This window comes from Silene latifolia, chromosome 10 (assembly GCF_048544455.1).
Source record: "Silene latifolia isolate original U9 population chromosome 10, ASM4854445v1, whole genome shotgun sequence".
Taxonomy (NCBI): domain Eukaryota; kingdom Viridiplantae; phylum Streptophyta; class Magnoliopsida; order Caryophyllales; family Caryophyllaceae; genus Silene; species Silene latifolia.
This window is the reverse complement of record NC_133535.1, coordinates 6609240-6630178: the sequence shown is the minus strand read 5'-3', so window position 1 is coordinate 6630178 and position 20939 is coordinate 6609240. Positions and strand designations below refer to the sequence as shown.

At 37.4% G+C, this 20939-nt stretch overlaps 3 protein-coding genes across 3 annotated transcripts; 1 reads left to right on the top strand and 2 right to left on the bottom strand.

The window, feature by feature from the left end:
- Nucleotides 1-285: 285 nt before the first annotated feature.
- Nucleotides 286-4980, bottom strand: LOC141604884 (GTP-binding protein BRASSINAZOLE INSENSITIVE PALE GREEN 2, chloroplastic). Its single transcript, XM_074423437.1, has 5 exons — nucleotides 4747-4980; nucleotides 2888-4272; nucleotides 1784-1951; nucleotides 1135-1478; nucleotides 286-799 (listed from the first exon to the last, which is right to left on the bottom strand). The coding sequence occupies exons 2-5, from the start codon at nucleotides 4268-4270 to the stop codon at nucleotides 778-780; spliced, it is 1917 nt and encodes a 638-aa protein (XP_074279538.1). The 5' UTR covers nucleotides 4271-4272; nucleotides 4747-4980; the 3' UTR covers nucleotides 286-777.
- Nucleotides 4981-9329: 4349 nt separating this feature from the next.
- Nucleotides 9330-14392, top strand: LOC141604889 (putative tRNA pseudouridine synthase). The gene is made up of 7 exons (XM_074423442.1): nucleotides 9330-9459; nucleotides 11151-11450; nucleotides 11533-11565; nucleotides 11653-12059; nucleotides 12172-12612; nucleotides 13438-13836; nucleotides 14042-14392. Exons 2-7 carry the CDS (start codon nucleotides 11210-11212, stop codon nucleotides 14051-14053), a joined length of 1533 nt encoding a protein of 510 aa, XP_074279543.1. The 5' UTR covers nucleotides 9330-9459; nucleotides 11151-11209; the 3' UTR covers nucleotides 14054-14392.
- Nucleotides 14393-16858: 2466 nt separating this feature from the next.
- Nucleotides 16859-18869, bottom strand: LOC141604888 (protein NUCLEAR FUSION DEFECTIVE 4). Its single transcript, XM_074423440.1, has one exon. It carries the CDS (start codon nucleotides 18709-18711, stop codon nucleotides 17116-17118), a length of 1596 nt encoding a protein of 531 aa, XP_074279541.1. The 5' UTR covers nucleotides 18712-18869; the 3' UTR covers nucleotides 16859-17115.
- Between the last annotated feature and the right edge of the window lie 2070 nt (nucleotides 18870-20939).

Below are 20939 nucleotides of genomic sequence, written 5' to 3'. Positions count from 1 at the left end.
AGTATTTGTAGTGTCGAGCAAGAACGTATTTTCTGACTCATTTTTGTATCTCATCTCGTGTTTCATCGTCTTTATGTTCCGTCACATCATTCTTATATGTTATTTACACCTGTTTCTTTATCGACTGATAGAGAGTACGTAATTGCTTATATATCAAATAAAAATGAGACACGAAGATGAAACAGATGATTCGAATCTGTCTCAAGCAAGTCAAATTGATGGAGAGTTATAAAAAAGATCTGGTCCTATCTGTTCTAAATTTCAAGATGAGGCCCCAAAATATATAGAAAATCAAATTACATAATAAAGTAATACTTAACAAAGTTCATTTCTCTAATAAATTACATTATTATGCCAAATGTTTTCCTAATGCTAATGTTTACAAAATAAGGTTGTCTGCCTTGCATTCATTGAAGCAAATTCATCGATCAAATCTTTGCAATCCAGCAGCTCCGAGAAATCATTTTCAATTGATATCAATGCCAAACCACCGAGTTTTTCTTGTAACATTGTTGATGCAAATATGATTTCAGCAATTTGAGTTTAGAAAAACATCTTTCGGCACTTGCAACAGTCACGGACTCACGGGAGTAGTGAACATTATTCTAAATGCAAATCACTACATTCGGAAAACAACCAAAACGCTTCACAAGCTTTCAAAAGATCAGCGGGTCCTATATTATTCTCCGTAGACAAGAACCCTCTTAAAAACTTCCAACCCTGTATACAAATCAGCTCCATCTACATTAGAATGCTCATCTTTCTTCAATGCACCCATTAATTCAACTCGTGCTTCCATCTTGAAGAAAGAACAATTAAAATTAGAGGCCATTCAATTACAACAGCAACAACAACAACATCAGAGCCTTAATCCCAAAATGATTTGGGGTTGGCTCACATGAATCATTCTTTAGAACCGTCCATGGGTGAACGCACACCTCAAAATGCGAAAAAAAAAAGAAAAGCGAAAAATGAAAAACAAAAGGAAGAGCGAAACATAATACAAAGTCAAACAGGATGAACGTATTTGGGCCACTGTTCTAAGAACGGGTTGAACATGTTGTTCAACGGGAGGTTCTACCACACGTTAAGAAGGCAAGTATTAATAAGGCCAGTTCTAGTCGAATAAGTTACCTATTATTAATAGACGTGATAGCATTCGATATACCGCGGGATGCTTTTTTCTTCCGGCCACCGTTTCTAGCTCTGTCTGCCTCCCGCGCAATTTTGGAAGCACTAAAGCCAGCAATCTCGAACTCCGACGCTTTGTGAGGAAGAAGAGCCTTTCGCACTGTCACCTCAACTCCATCATATGTCCAAACACCAATGACTGCCTCTCCATTGAGGCCAATGGAAAACCAACCCACACCAGCAGCCGCTACATCAACAGCATTTGCTTCCCAACTACTTCCAGTCACATGAAATTCCCTTCGTGCCCAGTTTCCAATCTCTTTGACACGATCTTCTCCAATAGGAGGCTGCAACAAAGACAAGATGGTCTCATGATAGAAAAAGGATGCAACAAATACTACTTTACAACATTAATCAGGATTAGCCTATCTACTCGACAACTATCGCTAGCATAATAGTGTATTGCAAATGCCAAATATCACAGGAAAGCCAATAACCAAGACTTCTTGTGACCCTGTGACCCGGACCACCAATGGCAGGTTTTAGACTAGAGCCTCCTTCAATACCCTAAAAGATCACACAAATCAAAAGCAAATATAATTTTATCTGCAAAATGATCATTTTTATCATGCACCAAGAAACATAAAATTACCTGCAACTGTTTCCCAAAAAATTCATTCTTCAGCTTATCAACATTTTCTGTTCTCGACATATGTAACGGCAGTAGAGGGGACGCCCAAACAGTGATATAAACAGTTTCTACAGACAACTTTTCTATATCTAGCCTCATAAGCCCAGCAATATGAACTGAACGACCAGCCTGTAGTAACAAATGATAGAAAAATGAAGCATCAGACAATGATTTTTTTTATAGTGGAATCTCAGAATAGGGCATTAACTAATATCTTTAAACACAAATAGTCAACATGCTGTCAATTATAATATGTCCCTACTCCCTAGTTAGAACCAAGTCCATATCATTCACAGTTTCACATTTCGGCAAGGCGCTCCAAGAAGACAGTCCATCGTAACTAATAAATTTAAGACACTTAAACATATTCCAATCGTCGGATCAACATATTCTAAACATAGCTAAAGATTATGATTTCCACGATGCTTAGGATTGAAAAGGAGAAAAAGAAAATGGCCTCTGCAAACGATAACATCATCATCATCACGCATAGCGACAATCACTTCCCATGGCATAACTTTACTAGAGCATGCCCACAAAAAATATCATGTCATTTTGCACTCCTATAAAATATTAATACATGTGGTAAAGTAAACCTAACGTTTTCCTCTCATTAATACTACCTCTTGTCCGGGTCATTTGTTTACCTTTGCTATTAGCACAAAGATTAAGGAAAGGGGAGGGGAGCATTTGAGGGTAGTGTTATTAGATGACAAGTGGACAATAATGAAATTGAACGATCAAATAACGAGGCATGCCTAATATAGAAAGGTAAATAAATGAATGAGACACCCTAAAATGGAAATGGTAAACAAATCAAAGGGACATAGGAAGTAATTCATCAGAAAAGAATACCAAAATAACGAACGCTTCTTCTGGTATGACCTATAGATTGAGACCTTAAGTGGCCAGGCCATCATTCATTGTGAAGAAAACAACTGCATCAAATAACTTTGACAAAAGTGCCTCAAATTCTTATATGACACCGTTTCTCGTGATAATTTATCATATTGCAGGGAATGAATGAACAAATAAAATCCCAAACAAAAAGCAGTGAAAGCAGACCTTGAGTCTGTAAGTCCTTGGTCTCAGCTCCTTCGTTATCTGAACAAGCCTTTGTTCATCCATCGTCAGCCGATTCACAAGATTATGTGGATTAAAAAGCCCCGGTGTATCAAACAGCTTGGCCTTTCCAGGAAGAATCCCCTCCACCCTTACAATCCCTAGGGTCGTCCCGGGCACTCCTGCTTCTGTTAAACATGGTAGTCCCCCCACCCCCGCCCCAGTTCCCATCCTCTTCCTCATCTTCTTCTCTTGCTTTGTCCTTGTTTTTGCCCTCGCCCACTCCCCCGTCTCCGTCTCCGTGACAAACTTCTGCATAGCATTGATTAGTGTGGATTTACCAGCATTTTGAGCACCTACAGCCCAAACATTACCTCTATCGCCGACCAATTGAACAACATCGTCAATCAAATGGCCCACACCCCAACCCCTAACTGCACTAACCAGATGAAGACTAGTCAATTTAAGAACCCCACATTCTCGAGCCCTTGCCCTAACCCAATGCTCTAATCCAGTCGGCGATATAGCATTGGGTAACAAATCAATCTTAGATAACACCAACACAAGTCGCGGAACATTCCCCGACTTTCCTTCCTTCCAATCCATGGAACACTTATCAATAGTCATCGATACCAAATCCGCAATCATTTTGGGAAAAGATCCATCAAAATCAGCCGCGTCAACAACCATCAAAACAACAGACCTAACCCCAGAAGCACTAGCAAGTTTCCTACCAACAGTACGATAAAAATCAAATTCTGGCAATGCGGTTTCGACCGCAACATCCATAACCTTACCATAATTTCTAAGGGAATGACATCGCTCACAAATTATAGGCTTATTCTGGGGCAATGGAGGGGGATCGGGCAACATAAGTTCATTGAGAAAACCTTTTTTGAACAGATTCGATGCCTCATATTCTTCAATAAAATGGTCGTGATTAATGTTTACCTTGTAATACGGACTTTTAACAGACGGCATTTTGTAAAAACCAGGTTGTTTACGGTCAATGTCTTGCATATGAACACCACAGCCATTGCAGATATCTTTAGTTTGACAAGCAATTTGATCGTAATTACCTTCTCTTGAGAAATTTTGAATTTGGGCATAGTTTGATACAGCGGTTTGCAATTCAATTGACGATTGTGGGTCCTTTATTTGGGCGTAGTTGGATACGGTTTGCAATTGAAATGGGTGAGATTGTGGGTCCTTTAATAGGGTTTGCAATTCAAATGGTGGAGATTGTGGGTCGTTTATTTGAGTTTCCAAAGGAGAAGGAGGAGAAGAAGTAGAGAAAAGTTTTGTAGCATGAAATCCATGGTGATAAGAGAGAGGAAGGAAGTGTTTGATCTTCCTTGTATGACAGATTCGAGCAGCAGTAAACATACCTGTAAATGTAAACAAATGAGTTGTAAAGCATCAACAGATCACGTCAAGCATGAATAATAAGCAAGGAGGTGAAATTGAGCAGCAATATAGTCATGAGCAACATAGATTTTCAAGCAATTTGAACACCCCAACCAAATGCTTCTATTAAAAACACATCAATTATTAAGAGAAGCAAGAATACCCAATCAAAAGCATCTATAATTACCCAAAATACAGAAATTAAACTCAAATAAGTGTCTAAATAACCGAAATTAATTGCTAAGAAAGTAAGTGAGTGATTTAGGGTTTTAGAAAAATGAGATAATTAAGCAATTATTCAATCTAAACTACCACAAATCTACAATTTCACAAATAGATTAACAAACCAACAATCACAAATTAACAACTAACAACTCTAATAGCATAGCTCAATAATCGAATTTTATTTTAGTAAAAAATAAAGCTTGAAATTTGGGGAAAATTTAAGAAATTACCTTGGAGAATGGAGAGAGGTCGGCAGACGGCAGGTAGGGCGGACGCCGGCGAGGATGAATATCGGCTAAGGCACGCCGGCGGCGAGGAGGCCGGCGATACGGTGGCAAGTGGAGTGGTGGACTAGGGTTGTAATTGGGGAAAAGTAATGGTTTTGTTCTGTTATTGTGTAGTCGACTAGTCGTTGGCTCGTTGCTCTTGCTTTCTCTTGGTAAACAGGTCAATCGGTTTGAGTCGGGTTAGTTTCGGGACTGTGAACTTCAGGTTAGATTGGGTCATTTTAGGCTCAGGCCAACTATTATCAAGTTATTTGTAATAATAAATTATCAATAACTCCCTTTTAAAATACACTTTTTAAAATTTGCTTCCTTTTAAAAAAAAAATTAAAAATTACACCCAGAATAATGCAAAAATTTAAAAATTGCTACCAAAACCCTAAGTTTCTATTCTCATATAACGAATATGATGGTGGATTTTGGGTGGAGGATTGTGGTTGTTTACCGTGGAGTCCTTAGGTGGTAGAAAGGTGGGTAGAGTTGTAATGGAGGTCGATAAACATATGAGAAATAAAAAAATGAGGGGTATTTTTGTCATAAAAATGCAAAAATATAGGTTAGGGAGCAATTTTTAAATTTTTGCAATATTTTGGGTGTAATTTTAGTTTGCAACAATAAACATTCCGATAAATTCGGGTTTGGGTCAAGCTCGAGTCTTGAGTTCGGTTGTCGGTCAAGTTCGGGTCAATTTTGTCAGGGCTAGTATAGGTGTACAACCATATTACATTTCACAAATTATCATTTAAGACAAGTGTCTTAAGACTAGTCAAATAATGATTCATTTGTGTAGATAAAACAACATTTTGTTATTCTCAAGACATTTTATTTTTGTCTCATCCACAGATGGGATACTACTTTACTCGTTTTAACTTAAGACAGATAGAATGTATAATTTTTTCGAGTTTTGGAAAAAAATTGGTTAAACCCTAGGTTTTTTGACATCAAACTGAAAATGTAAATGATTTTATACGTATTTGTTATAATTTTTTAATATCAATATATATATATAAAGGAACTCATAAAATTTACAATAAAATTCATAAACTTTAAACTCCAAGCTTGAATCCTTTATTGTAAGTCATTTGGTTGATAAGGAACTTAATTTTCCTATAAACTTCAATTTCATAGGAATTATCCAATTCGGGTGAATTTGGCAAAAGTGTTTGGTTGCACATGTAGGAATTAAATTTCATGGAAACTTCCAATGATCAAGGGGGAAGTAGGTAAGCCAATTCCTACATTATGTAGGCATTGAAAGTTTCCGGGAACTTCTAATTCCTCTATTTTTCAAAAATAATGGCAACCAAACAACCCAAGTTTTTGCAAATCATGGGATTTTTTGCGGTTTCTATAATTCTTACTTTAATAAATAAATTTTCTTCAATGCCATTTTGCTTTTTGCATTAAAATAAGGGTATTGTTTTTTCACATACGGATTTTACTATTTCATATACGTCATTTACAATTTTATTCTTGTCATTTTTTCATCCCCTCATCCAATTGACAAAACCTAATTTTAGCACCGCCCCCTCTACCGCACATCCCTCCCCCCCTGATCCGACCACCATACCCTCCCATCCGACGATCCAGAAGCACCGCCCACCAGGCCAAAAGCCACCGTCTCACCAACCAAACCACCACGCCTTCCACATTGATGGTAATTGATAACCAAAATACTAATTGACAAAACCTAATTTTAGAACAAAAATATTGATAAACGAGTTATTATTAATTGCAAAACAAAATAAATTACTTCACTACTTGAAAAAGTTGGAGATTTTAATTCTAAACATAATTAGAGTCGATTACTACACATTGACCCGTCTTTAACGGAAAAAAATTGTTATTATATATCTAATACTGAATAGTCAATAGAAAGACTTAGTCAGTAAATAAGGCCTCACATAGAATCAAACTCATTATAACTTAAGAAATACTTTCCTATATAAAACTACTATTGGCTTCTTATTTCTTCGATGTGGTACTTCATTTCAAATTTTCAACGATGAAACTTTATCATATTTTTCGCAGTGTTTCATGACGCTTGTATTACACTATTACTACATAAATACGAAAATATATTACGAAGTACGTATCTTTCTTTATTTTTCTTTATACAAATTCTCATTATTCGTCACAAGGGGTTAAATAAAACCCACATAGTGGTAGATAACCACAAGTTATTTGTAATTCCATATACACTTCTTATCTAATCATGTGAGTGATATTTAACATGTCAAAACTTATAAGGTAAAATCTTACTAGTTTAAAGTTGTCATGTCAAACTTAGGAGCCAACATTTATCAAGTTACTATGTTCTCTAATAGTCTAATCCTGATGTAATACTCTAATCAATTCGGTTGAGTTTCTTCTTCATTTTTTTTTCTATCATATTTTAAGTTGTGCGACGTGATTTCCGTCTGAGTTAGTGAATTTCTTTGTTATAATTTTTTTTGAGTATTATTTAAAAATGTTCAAAAATTAAAATCTAATACTCAATATTAGGGCTTAAATCAATTTATAAGGCCTAACATGGTATCAGACTATTAAGTGATGATATACTTTCTATATAAAATAGTTATTGGCCTTTTAGTTCTACGGTGTGGTACTTGATTTAAATGATCACATTAGCCTTACCAAGCCTCTAGTAAATTTCTTTTATCCGTACTTAAAAAGGACACGACGCCTGTTAATGATATGTTTCATATAAAGACGGCACAGAACAAGGCACGCCTGCTTCGAATCTACGTGTCAAAAATTTGATTTTTACGTGGATCCTATTTCCAAACATGATTTTTATTCAAATATCATTTGCTATTTTTTTTCGATAAAAGATTATGAGTATTACAAAAATTCACTATTTGTTAAACAAGAAGCCATATAAGATTGAAAATTTTCAAATTTGTACAAGATTTAATATTCATTCAATAATGTTTTCATTAAAGAAGCGTTTGTTTTGTATGGCGAGTGGTGACCTTATTATAGAATCGTTGTGCAAGGTTATGGTTCTAATCATTAGCTATACTCGGGTACTTAATATACTCTTATTCGACAAATATATGTTAATATCTTCATTTTACATTTACAAAATTATGGTATCACAAGTCACTTAATTTTTTTTTTTTTTTTTTTTTAATGACGAGGGGGTTGAATCCCCCCGGGCCCATGCATTCCCGCACCACCACATGGACCATGTAAGCCACCCCTTCGGGGGCTGCAGTGACAAAGTTATCATCGCCCCAGCTGGTAGTCGAATCCGGGACCTCTCAACTCCTGCATTTCTGCAAGCTTGAAGGTGTCACTTAAATTTATTTTCTAAAAAAAATTTGACAAATATATATTAATATCTTCATTTTACATTTAGAAAATTACGGTATCACAAGTCACTTAAATTTATTTTCTATACAAAAATTAAAATCTGATACTCAATAATAGGACTTAAATCAATTATAAGGCCTATTATGGTATCAGAGCTAATTAGTAGAGGAAATACTTCATATATAAACTGACAATTTGCTTCTTATCTCTTCGATGTGGGATTTGATTCAATGATTCTTAATGAAATCAAGGTTTGTCCGTATAGGTCTTCCACCTTTGAAATCATACTCGTAACATTAGCTTAATCTATATCTTGTTAATGTATAAAGTTATATACTATAGGTTATTAAAAAAACATGTAGCTAGCATTACATAAATGCGAAAATATACAAAGTATTCTTTGTAGAGTATTCTTTAATATTAGAAGCGTTCTTAATCCTCATACGGTGTTATTTATACCCTTTTTTTTATTGTCGATAGAGCCTTTTTTATATATATATATGATGTATCAGTTTTCATATGTCATAACCGTTTTATGGTTTCACCAAAAAAATTATTGTTCACGATGAGTATATTTTATTTATGAATTATTTTATGTTAGTTGTGATCATTTTATTAGTTTTGATACACTTTTTACGTATAATTGTGGAATGTTTTTACAATAACTTACAATTTGTACAAGTGAAAGATTATCAACATGAATATACTTAATACAAAAACACAAAGAAAAAAGATTGACACGCAAATTAGTAAAACGTAAAACGAACCACCAAACAGAGGGAACATGTAAGGATAAATCGGGGAATAGATAACCCTTTTCACTCAAAGTCGAATTTAGACATTTAAGAATTTTTTTAGATTGATTATTTGAAAGTACTAGAACATGAGCTTGGCCGACTCGGACTAGCTCATGAGTCGACTTTCCTCGACCCCCACCTCCCATGGTCTGTTTCAAGGCTTTATTTACACAGGTCGGTTTTAGGCTTTGCCCTAACCCCGACCCATGACACGTTTAATAAGAACATATGGCGGAACCGGTTCAAGGCTTTATTTACACAGGTCGGTCTAACCCCGACCCATGACATGTCTAATTAGAGCATATGGTTGAAAGACGCAGACTCAAGTCGCACCCCTAATCTCATGGTTAAGAAATGAAGCGAGCCACCGTCTCGAAAAAAGAACAAATTCATTTTCACCGGTTCATGTCAGCTGCTATCTTCCAAATATCCAATCTTTGGGGGACACTAATACTATCAGTCTTAAACCTCACACAAAAACCCCTTCGCCATTGTTGCACAATTTCACCTGCAACTGCAAGCTTATATAATCTTAATTCTACATGTAAGTATTTTTTTCGATTTTGTTATATTTCTGCAAATTTATGATATTATTACTCGTGTTTATTATGATTAGTCATGCTTAATTTGGTATTTGTTTGATTAAAGTTGCATTTTTTTTATATTTTTATGTGACAATATAGGGTTTTTTGTGGCTTTAATTATAGCAATAATTAGAAAAGAGGACATTTTGAGATAGGAGTCATTTTTTTGGATAAAGGGATTTGAAGTGTAATGAATGAAGGGTGTAAAATGATACTCCTTCCGTCCCGGTCAATTGTTGTTCTTTGGTTTTGGCACAAAAACCAAGGAAAAAGGAGGTGGCCAATTACTAAATGACAAGTGGACCAAATTGTGTGTGAATGACCAAATTGCTTATCAAGTTCATTCTTCACGGAGATACCCAAAATGGAACAGGACAACGGGACAGAGGGAGTAGAAGGTAATTTTTCGGGTTTAGTTAGCAAAATGAAGGTGGAGCGATGTGGAGGGAGGGAAAATGAACCCCTTCGACAAGGCGAATTAGAATTATTCGATATAGGAAAAGTTTAGAGGTGATACTCCATTGTTCGATACCCCTAGGCCCCTACCTCGCCCTTCCCCTCCACTTCTCTTTTTGTATTCGAACACTCTCTGAGTTCCTAAATGCCAATTGCCAAATAGATGGGATTGATATTTGGCATCGTGGTGTGGCGAAGATAAAGATCATGTTATAGATGAGTTTGTTGCATACCACATGATTCACTTAGCCACATTGACCCACGAGGCCACGACCTTAGACCCGCCAGATGCCACAACATTGCCAGAGATGAAGTTAATTTGGAGTTAGGAAGTTAGAGATGGAGTTTGTGATGTGTGAGAAAGTGAATGAATGAGGTTGTGAGGGTGAGTTTGGATATGGTGGCCGGAGAATGAGAGCTGTTGGTTGAAGTTGAAAAAGGGAGATCTTGGAGGCAAGTGATGGAGGTCCGGCAGTTCCCAACTGGGTTTTCGTATACTGTGGTAGAGGGTCACGCAGTTCCAGATAGCTCTTTGCTGTCAAAGCGGGAGTAGAGAGGTCATTAAGTATAATTAGGGTGGGAGAGGTTGTTAGGTTAAAGTTTAAGGTTAGTTGATTAATGCTAGTTTTTGAAAGTTTCGTAAATTGATTATGACAATTCGGTGTAAAGCTAGTTTAAAGGGAAAGAAAGTTAAGTTGAAAGAACAAAAAAAAATCTTGGAAAGGAATGTCGGAAGAAAACAGAAAGGAATGTGTATTATACTCTATGGCATGTTAGAGTTTTTTTTTTTTTTTTATACTTAATTTACGCCAGTACTTTTGAACTTTGTGGTTTCTTATGTTTGACGTTTTCTGTTTGTCGATATTGTAGTTTGACTCCTCAATTTTACAAAATAATGCGAGAAAAATATTTTCAATATTATACATTATGTTTATATATGCTCAAGTTATCTCTAAATACACGAACAATATATATGTTCAATTAATATTAGAGTGATAGTGTATTCAATTCCACCAAGAATAGACTAATTAAGATCTAAACAAGCTTGGTGTGACATATCCCAAAACTAGTTAAATACTACTGTAAGTTGATGTAGCTAGGTATATTTTTTTGGGTTTTGTTGTATAAGAAAGTCCATAAAAGAAGTGTAAGTAAACAAAGTAAGATGTGTGACTTCGTGAGTGGTGAAATGCAGAAGAAGATAAAGGAGAAAAGTTTAAAGGGGGAAAGGGGAGTTAGAAAAAAAAGAAGAAAATGGTGGCATCGTGTTGGTGTGTGCGAATTCAATGGGCTAGTGTTATTGGCAGACCAATCAGGGTGTTGTATCCGAGGAACAGTCGGAAATTTAATAGAGTATTCTCCCATGCTGCTTCTTTTCCTCAAACTGCTGAAACTGAAACTGTAACTGTAACTGAAACTGTATCTCCCAAATGGGAAGCCTTCCGGAAGAAGAAAGTAGTTATGCGGGTGGGGTATTCTGGTTCCAACTACAAAGGTACACCTCACCTCCCTCTTCTTTCCTTTTCCATTGTTCTCTTGTGAATTGAGTCCATTGACTTCCCTTGTTTATTTCTAAGGTTTGCAGAAGCAACGAGAGGATAACGTTCGGAGTAAGTGGCATGTTCATCCATCAATGATTGGCTGTCTTGCTTGATTAATGATTAATAATTTACTAAATTAAACAAACAAAAGCGCAGCAATCGAAGAAGCTCTGGAAATAGCACTGTACAAGGCCGGAGGAATCCGTGAAAGCAACTATGGGAAGCTGGAGAAGATAGGGTGGGGTCGGAGTAGTCGCACTGACAAAGGGGTCCACTCTCTCGCTACCACTATCTCTCTCAAATTGGAAATCCCCGACTTCGCTTGGATGTCTGATCCTAACGGCCTGCGCCTTGCCAACATCGTCAACTCTCATCTTCCTCCTGATATTTCTGTCTTCACCATCTTACCCTCTCAAAGGAGCTTCGATCCCAGAAGGGAATGCCACATTCGTAATTACTCTTACCTCCTTCCCGCCCAAATTATCGGCATTACTCCCGATTCTACACCTCATGAAGTTGATCATCATATTTCAGATTTCAACACCATTCTTAACTCTTTTGAGGTACTTTTTACTCGTTTTCTTTTTCAACACACATACATTCTGTTTTTCTTCACCCTTCAAATTATCTGTGTCCATGTTTTTGTTAGTTCCTTATTGTAAATACAATTTTCAGGGAAGCCACCCCTTCCATAATTACACAGCTAGAGCCAATTACCGTAGACAAACATCTAAAGGGCAAGCTAACAGAAGAAAGAAACAGTCTAACAAGTTGCCGCCCTTGGAGGTTGACGGTAATAGTGCTGATTCTCAGCTTGTGGCGGCTACTAAGGCTGAGGCATTAAACAATGAAGAATTGATTGATGACCTTTTAGACCCAAGTGATTCAGAAGAAGTGGTTAACTCTGAGGATGTACTTGAGCATAATAATGCTGGAAACACCAAGTCTACTTCTGCCATTTATGCAAGATGGCTTCATGAGACTGATGAGGCAGACTTACTTAGCTCGTCCCACTGGAGGAAGATATTTCAGTGTTCCTGTGGCCCGTTGGATCAATCTCTAGGAATGAGTTTTGTTGAGCTCTCCATATGTGGAGAGTCTTTCATGCTTCATCAAGTAAGTCTCAGCCTTGCACATTGAGTGTTTAAGCATTTTGATTGTGTACTAAGAGTATAAAGGACACTGCAAATTGACCTCGGTTTTCAGATTTCTGATCCTGTTTTACTCTACATGATCCTTGTATTTAGCTGGAACCCAAGTATTCAGTTGTTCTCTTTGATTTGTATAAACAATTTAAAATATCTTAGCAGAGTTTTGATTCTGGAGTGATAATGGTAACATACATTACTTAAAAAGGAGAGATAGATTATAGTGAATATATGAATGCTGTATGTTGTAGACGATTAAGGCCATAAATGCATTCAGAGATCTTACTCGATTTATGCATTATTACTAAATTATTCTCTAGCAAGGTCATTGCAGTAGATTTTCTATATAAAGTGGATTTTGGGTTGTGTGAGGTTCTTTTAACTAAGATTCCTTGAGTGAGAGGCTATTCTCTGGTTATTGGGTTGATATTTATTGGTGGGTGGTGTTTGTAGTCGTTCTCAAAATTGTACTTGTGAGGCCCTAATTTTATGGAGTTTAGGTTTACAAGCCTAAACACTTTGAAATTATTCTTTTTTATTTTCCTTCTTTTACGTGGGAGCGCTAAATTCCCTACGTTCATCTTTCCCTATTTAATACATTCTGCAAAGATGGAAATGATAGAAAAATTTGAGCGTTTTTGGACCAACTTCAAGACCAGCTAGCTAGTAATCGTTATGACTAGATATAATTTATATACGAGTGGTTTGATGGTTGGTGGGTTTTTTTTTTTAATTCAAAAATTTAATTAATCTTGATTCCTGATACATGACAATGAGGATGTCAATTGGACAGATTCGAAAAATGGTGGGCACTGCTGTCGCAATAAAACGTGATTTGCTTCCTAGAGACATTCTGGAGCTGTCACTCAATAAGTTCTCGAGGATCATCCTACCCCTTGCTCCATCAGAAGTTTTGCTGTTAAGAGGGAATGATTTCAAATTAAGAAAGCAACCTGGCAATAAGAAAAGACCTGAGATGCAAATTTTAGTTGATTCCGAGGACATTAACAAAGCAGTAGATAAGTTCTACAGAACGATACTACTGCCTCAGATTTCAGAGTTCCTGGACCCTTCGGAGTCTCCCTGGAAAAAATGGCTTGAAACTCTAGATGCCAATGTAAGCATGCCTGATTCTCAGTTAGCTGAAGTAAGGAATGCATGGAAGGCATGGAATGACGAGCGTCTCCGAAAGGTACCTTCTTCAATTCTTTAGCATATTGCTGTTTTCATATTTTGCACCCTTGCTAGTCTGCTACCTTTGTAGCCTTTCAGCTGTTTCAGTTTTTGTCATATACTTCGGATGTGCGGTATTAAGTACTCTGTATCATTTGTTCATGACGTAGAGGCTATCATAACAGTATTGCCACGGTTTTCACAATTTCCCTGTTGTGATTCAGATGTCCGAGTGAGTTTGACATCAGCTTGGTTCTATAAGCGATTATAACTTCGGCAAAAGTGGAGCATTAGGTGGGTCATATCAGTTTGGTGATACTCTGACAATTGCTATCTGGTTAGTCATAAAAATCCCCACTTGCCGCTCGGAGTTCATTAGGAACATTATAAAGCAGGATTATTTCGGTACGACCATACAGGTGAATCCACTAATTTAATATCTGTTTAGCCTTTTTATATTTATTATGTATTATGTCTGCTTGTAGATGAATTTTGCAAGATAAGAGTATAATCGGAAAAATGTTTGTTGTATTGAGTTGTGTGAATGCAATTCTGTCGGATCTGGCAAGTTGGAAGTCTTTCAGATGACTTAATTCCAATGAATTTCTGTACTCTTGTGCCAACCCCATACCATTTTGGCACTAAGGCTGTATTATCGCTATCGCCGTCGGTTGTCGACTGTCGTGGTGGTTTTTGTTTATCTTATGCCAACTTTCATACAATTGTGTGGTTGGTCTCTATAAAATGTTCTTCATCCTTGACGTCCTTTCAAATTAAGCCGTTGCTCTTGGTCTCTATTAAATGTCCTTTCATCTTTGACTTATTGGAAAATTCTTTAACTGTGTTCCTGTTACTGCTGTTAGCATGGTTAAATTTTGTATGACCACGGTTTTTGTTATCGTCTTTACTGGTAACAGTTAAGTTAGTACTCCATCCATCCCAAACAGAAACACCTTTTTTATTCTTTGCAAGAGAGATTTTGATCAAAGGTAAGCAAGTGAATGAGACGGAGACGGAGAGGGTATTATTATGGCGTCCCCACGCAGTAAGAGCTATGTCCGTATTCACAACTGCAAGTTTGGACTTATAGAAGAATATCATTATACCACATGAATGTTACATCAGGACTTAAAAAGACTAGTTGGGAGGTGAGGAGATAAAAAATTAAACCTATCAGCCTTTCTAGTAGCGTTTAGTCGTTTACAAAGCCCTAAGATGTTTTTTTTTTATAAGGTAAGAAAACTAGATTGATCTTCTAGAGTAGGACCAACCTATCTCATCCTTTCGAATGAGTGAGGTAAGTTAAAGCCACCGACTTTCAAACCACCTCGAAAGAGTACAAAGCCCTAAGATGTTGGCCCCCATAGTTGAAAAACTGATCAATAAGCTTGTGGGTTCTTATCAATATACTTCCTCCATTCAACTCCACCCTACCACTTTGCTTTTTTACGTTCGCCAACGCGTGTTTTACGTGGTAAATATCGTTAGCTACGTATTTGCAAAAATTATAAAAGTTAGATATTTTTAATGTGCTCGTAAAGACGAATCAAACAAGATCCCACATGAATATATTTTCACTTATGTATTGAGAGAAAATCGAGATTGAATATGCACTTGTGAATAGTGTAGAAAATAGAAATAGGTAGAGTGGAGTTGAAGGGAGGAAGTATTTCTCTTGTGTCCTCAACCGTCGAATCTCGGATGTGTATATTGGTTCCCGGTTCACTCAATCCCCAACAATGGCGAATTCCTTGGAGCATATTCTAGCATGACGCTTGCTAAATATATGCGTAATTGTAGGGGTGTTCATAGAACCGAACCGCTAATTTAATTCGGTTCGCAAACGGTTCGGTTTGGCAAAACTCCGAACCTAAACCGCACCGTTTCTAACGGTTATAAACGGTTCGGTTAACCACATTAAACGGTTATTAACGGTTCGATTATCGGTTAACCGATAATCGATCTACGTATACTTTTTTTTTCCAGTTTTCGTTAATTTTTTTTAGTAGTTTAATTAAATTTTCATTATATATTATACTCCCTCCATCCCAGTCATTTGTTATCCTTTGGTTTTGGCACAAAGAGCAAGGAAAGAGGGAGAGGGCCAATTACTAAATGACAAGTGGAATAAATTGAGTATCAATGATCAAATTACTCATCAAATTCATTCTTAAAATAGAAAGTACAACAAATGACTGAGACACCCAAAAATGGAAAAGACAATAAATGACCAGGACAGAGGGAGTACTTAACAATAAAGTTAATTAGGTAAACTTTAGTATTAATAAATTTAAGAAATTTTTAATTTGGATACACTAAGAAAATTAAACGAAAGAACAGTTTTTTATGTAATATTTTAATTTTTTGCTTACTTTTTTGTGAAATTGGAACTTTTATTCCGTGATGCTCGGACAAGGGTATGAGGACACAAATTTGAATATGGACCCGGAGGATATTAAGAAACACCCCGTCGGCCCACCATTGTCCTTTATATGATAGATCACAAATTCTTATATCAGACCGCCATATCCGTCTGAAATGTCAGACGGATACCATTTCCTCTCACAAAAAACCCATTTAGGGTGTGAGTGGGAAAGCACATGGGGGTGTCCCACCACCCATGTGCTTCTCACTTGTGAGAGGTCTTATTGCGGTCTGAAATAAGGCAATCTGAAGCAAGACGGACTGATGATAAATTACTTGTCAACATAAAAAAATCAGTGACAAGTCAAAGGGCTGGAGGTGTGATATCACTGAGACGTCAGAGTGATGAAGGTAGTAGTATTTGTTTCTCTATCTGAAATTAAGGATTGCTGTGGATGTAGTTGGAGATGTTAAATCGGGTTCGATTACAGCCACCCAACTCCCCCAAGTACATGCCCCATAGAGTAAATGCTCTTATGCCTGCCTCCCAACTGATTTCCAAATATCTGTCTACTGTTCTTTTTCTTCTTTTCCGAAAGTAAATACAGTAACTTTCTACTTTTAACTCTATGCTGGTTTAGAAAACTGCACTGTGTTTCGTATATAAGACTGCCTGATAAAAGTAAAAGACCGTCTCACTAAAGTTCTTGTAGCCAAGAACATGGTGTAACTGTTACATCCTACATTTACATATACTGATATACCTAGCCTTGATCACTGGCACTGGCACTGGCACTGCCGAATGTTACTAGCATCGAGTCTAATTCTATACTAGTGTACAAAAAATAACTAGAGTATATACTGTATAGTGTAGTATGGTGATTTAAGTGAGGTAACACGAAATCGTGTTGACCTTCATCCTACATTCCTACTACTACCTGGACTGCGAATAAAATTTGCGAGTCCGGAAATGGAGGAATAATGCAAGGGTGGTACCAAGCAAAGAAAGGGATCCCCAAATCATGAAAGTCTGGTTGTAACATTGTAAACCAATGCATCTTCCATGTTCATCTCCGTGTTTACGATACAGAAGAGCGGCTAAACCTCCAAATAGGAAGGACCCGACCGGGATGTTGGCTACCACAACATTGTGATTTACGGCGAAGTTGGCCGCCCCAAATAGCTCGGTGGTGGTTGTAACCGAGATGGCGGTGATTGCACCTGTGCTAAGCCCTATAATTGCTGTACTTAGTTGCAGACATACACTGCTTCCATGTCTAAGTAAGAAGAATGCTCCTGACATTGGCACCATGGCTGCTACTATGAAACTCGGTCCCGGAACCATCGACTTATTCCTTGAGTAGGCGTAGTCCAGAAGTGATGGGACGAGACGCCCTAGAAAAACAAACGCTGAAGCCAGTGAGACTAAAGACGATGTTTTGGAATAGCCTCTGGAATCTGCTATTTGTCCCAAGTTGTTGAGGTATACTAGTCCGAGGGTGGCGCCACAAAGGTATATGAGGAAATATAGCCAGAAATTAAGTCTCGTCAGCATCAATTTCACGCCGATATCCTCTATGGCGCTGCTCTTTTGCTCTGCAGTATTGTCGGCTTCTTCTTTCATCCTATTAGTCTCAAACTCCTCGGCTCCTTGATGAGGTTCGGCCTCAAGAGTAACATCACATACTCTCATTTCTCTACTAATGATACAACCGTGCTCCAGTGTTTCTCGGAAATATTCTGTCAGGGGAATCAAGAGGGGAAGTGCTAAGCATGCACCGAGTCCCATCACATTTAACCATGGCAAAGACCTCATAGACATCGGTCTCAAGCTAGTTACTACAGCATATATACCGGTGGCTAATGTCGTCATGAAAAGGACGACAAAGCCGATCTCGGTTTCTGTTTCTGTTTCCGCTCCTGTTTCCTTTTCAGGATGAACAGCGCGCATGAAGGGTGCTGTCACAAGACTTACTATTAAAGGAAATACAGAATTGAAGAGCATGTAGAGTTGAGCTGTTTTGACGGAGGTGGAACTCGAAGAAAACACATCAACAAAGGCTGTATACACGACAGGGCTTAAACCGAGATAACTGGTTGTTAATCCAACGGCAGCCTGACGGTGATGGGGGAAATTCCGAATTGTAACAATATAACATACAGTATTGATCCAACAAATGCCATTTCCGGAAAGAAGAGTAAGAAAGAAGACAATGGGATACGAAAGAGACGAAATTTGATGCGTAAGGAACAGATACTGAAAACCATACCCAACGAATCCAAGCGTAGAACCAACGAGAAGCAGCACCCATAGCGGAAGGCATAAGGCAGCCAACCCGGCTAAACATCCAAACAGCTTACCAGCATCAGAGGCAAGTGCCAGGTTGTTGAGTTGCAGTTGAGACAGAGACATCAGCTGTTTCAGGTCGGACGAGTACGCAGGGAAGTTTGAATTCGTTCCGTTTATCGACTGAAGCCATATCACGCCTACCAGACTCACCCATTGTAAACTCGCTCTTTTACCGCCCATGCTTTTTTTTTTTTTTTTTTTTTTTTTTTTTCTGTCGATATTTTTTCGGTGTCAGTAAGTATTTGTTGGACACAATTCTGTCTACTTAATTCTCTCTTTATAATTAGAATGTAGTTTTAATTCCATGATTTTAATTGTTGAAGTACGTGCCTTATAGGTGAGAATTACATTCACAATCAACATCCTTGATATTTATTGCTACTATTTGGATCTCAAACTTGATTGTCGTGTTCGGTCACGGTTGCGGTTGCGGTTGTGATTACAAATTCACAAAATCTCATTTGTGACGGCACGTATCATTTTCTCTCACAAATGATCCAAATTGAGGAGAAAGGGAAGCACATGGGGGTGCCCCCACCTTGTCCCCCCTTATTCGTTCTGTGAGTGGCATTATCCGTCACTTGCTCCGACCCGTCTTCAGCAAGACTTCCTGTTACACATTTTGTACGTTAATATAGGTATTTTGAACTAGTCTTTCTCCTTTTTGCTATTTTGGTTTGTACAACCATGTTTTTTGTTGCCCTACCGAAGGCCACACCCGTCACGTATCTTTGCTAACCCTCCACACAAGTTAGGGGACTCATATCGAATCTGGAGATAATATTTGTATTTTGAATGAGAGCCACAATTCCCACAAATAAAGATATTGATGCCGAATACCGAATTGTCACGTTACCCGACGATCTTAGACCATCCACAATAACGAAAACATTTGAAGAGCTAATTAATGTTTACTAAAAACATTACCGTAGTAACATTGTGGATAACTCTAAATCGACAATTTAAGAGACGGTTTAGAAATGAAGTCGGAAATGCTATGAAGTATGAACGTTCTCTTTCCTTCCTTCTAGGGGTCAAAGACCGGACCGGACCAAACTTGGTGGTTCGCAGACTAAACTAAAGATAAAAAGTGGACGAACTTGAACGTGATTACATCGGTCTCGTGTGGGCCGCACCGAGTATGAGTGGACCGGACCAAATGGACAAAATTTAGTTTTCCTATGCAGATGGTTGTAACTTGTAATGAACAATAAATAATTATAAATTTATTATTTCAAAAAAGTAATTCGTCAAAATTATGTATTTCATATTCACAAATTCTTGTTTGTGACGGAGGGTATCCGTCACAAACAAGAGACGGGTACCATATTGTCTCACAAAAAACCCATAGGGGGTGAGAGAAGGAGCACATGGGGTGGGTGCCCACCTTGTCCCCTCTACCCATTTCCACTCACAAAATATCCGTCGCAAGATCCGACCCGTCACAAGGGAGACCTACTGTTTCATATTATAGGCACATAAATTTAGGGAATGCATAATGTCACTTCGAAATTACTAGTAGTAACATGCCCTTATACTTAGCATGTATTGTTGTGGCTTTAACAAAATAGTGTACTACCAATGTTGGCTGGTGTGAGCGGTAAGAGCTCTCATATCTTAAACAAGTGGTCAGGGGTTCGATTTCTGACTCTTACAAATGAAAGAGCCATACTTGAGAGGGGTTTACCCATTAAATTGCCTTCAAAGTGTAGTGACGGTATCATTTCGCTAAATTTACTATAGTAAAGATAATTCAATCCATTCGGTTAAATTGTTGAACCATGGATTGGACCATATGTTCCGATCTGATCTTCAATCTGAACCATTGAGTGAACAACCCTACTTCCTTCTCCAATCACATAAACACAAAAGTGTTTTTGTGCCTCTACCTTTACTAGTGAAATTAGTGATCTATCTAAGCTACATCAATAAATACTACAAGTAGTATGCATTTGGTAATACATAGAGAGGTCTTTAACATTTTGCTTTAAAGAGATTCAAAATGAAGACCGCTAAATTAGGGGTTAACTTGTGTAGGCTCCGTTTGTGATTATTATCATTAAAAGCAAGGTTAAGAGTGAGTACACGAATACACTTTAAAATGGAAATTGGATACCTAAATATGTCAAGTGATAAAGATGGGAATTGAATGAATTCTACAATTTAATGTCCTTTCAAAATTGATGTAAATGTAAAATCCCAAATATTTCATTTTGTCTACAAATCTACAAGTTGCTAATATAACTTGTTAAGGTCCAACAGATTTAGAATCTATTCCAAGTCATAGTGACTTCAGATAGTCGAAAGCAATTTCGGAAAAATAACTCTTAACGGATCCTAACCCAAATATAACGTAGTTGCTCATTCATGGATAAAGATGACTCTTTTATGGACTTTTTATCATAACT

What these genes read in the sequence shown, in the direction of transcription:
- LOC141604884 (XM_074423437.1), bottom strand. Translation starts at nt 4,270, where the DNA reads ATGTTTACTGCTGCTCGAATCTGTCATACAAGGAAGATCAAACACTTC. An exon ending in CAAGGACTTACAGACTCAAG is followed by an intron (nt 1,952 to 2,887) that starts GTCTGCTTTCAC and finishes TTGTTACTACAG; the next exon opens with GCTGGTCGTTCAGTTCATAT. An exon ending in ATCACGTCTATTAATAATAG is followed by an intron (nt 800 to 1,134) that starts GTAACTTATTCG and finishes TCTTTCTTCAAG; the next exon opens with ATGGAAGCACGAGTTGAATT.
- LOC141604889 (XM_074423442.1), top strand. Translation starts at nt 11,210, where the DNA reads ATGGTGGCATCGTGTTGGTGTGTGCGAATTCAATGGGCTAGTGTTATT. An exon ending in ACGAGAGGATAACGTTCGGA is followed by an intron (nt 11,566 to 11,652) that starts GTAAGTGGCATG and finishes ACAAAAGCGCAG; the next exon opens with CAATCGAAGAAGCTCTGGAA. An exon ending in AGTCTTTCATGCTTCATCAA is followed by an intron (nt 12,613 to 13,437) that starts GTAAGTCTCAGC and finishes TCAATTGGACAG; the next exon opens with ATTCGAAAAATGGTGGGCAC.
- LOC141604888 (XM_074423440.1), bottom strand. Translation starts at nt 18,711, where the DNA reads ATGGGCGGTAAAAGAGCGAGTTTACAATGGGTGAGTCTGGTAGGCGTG.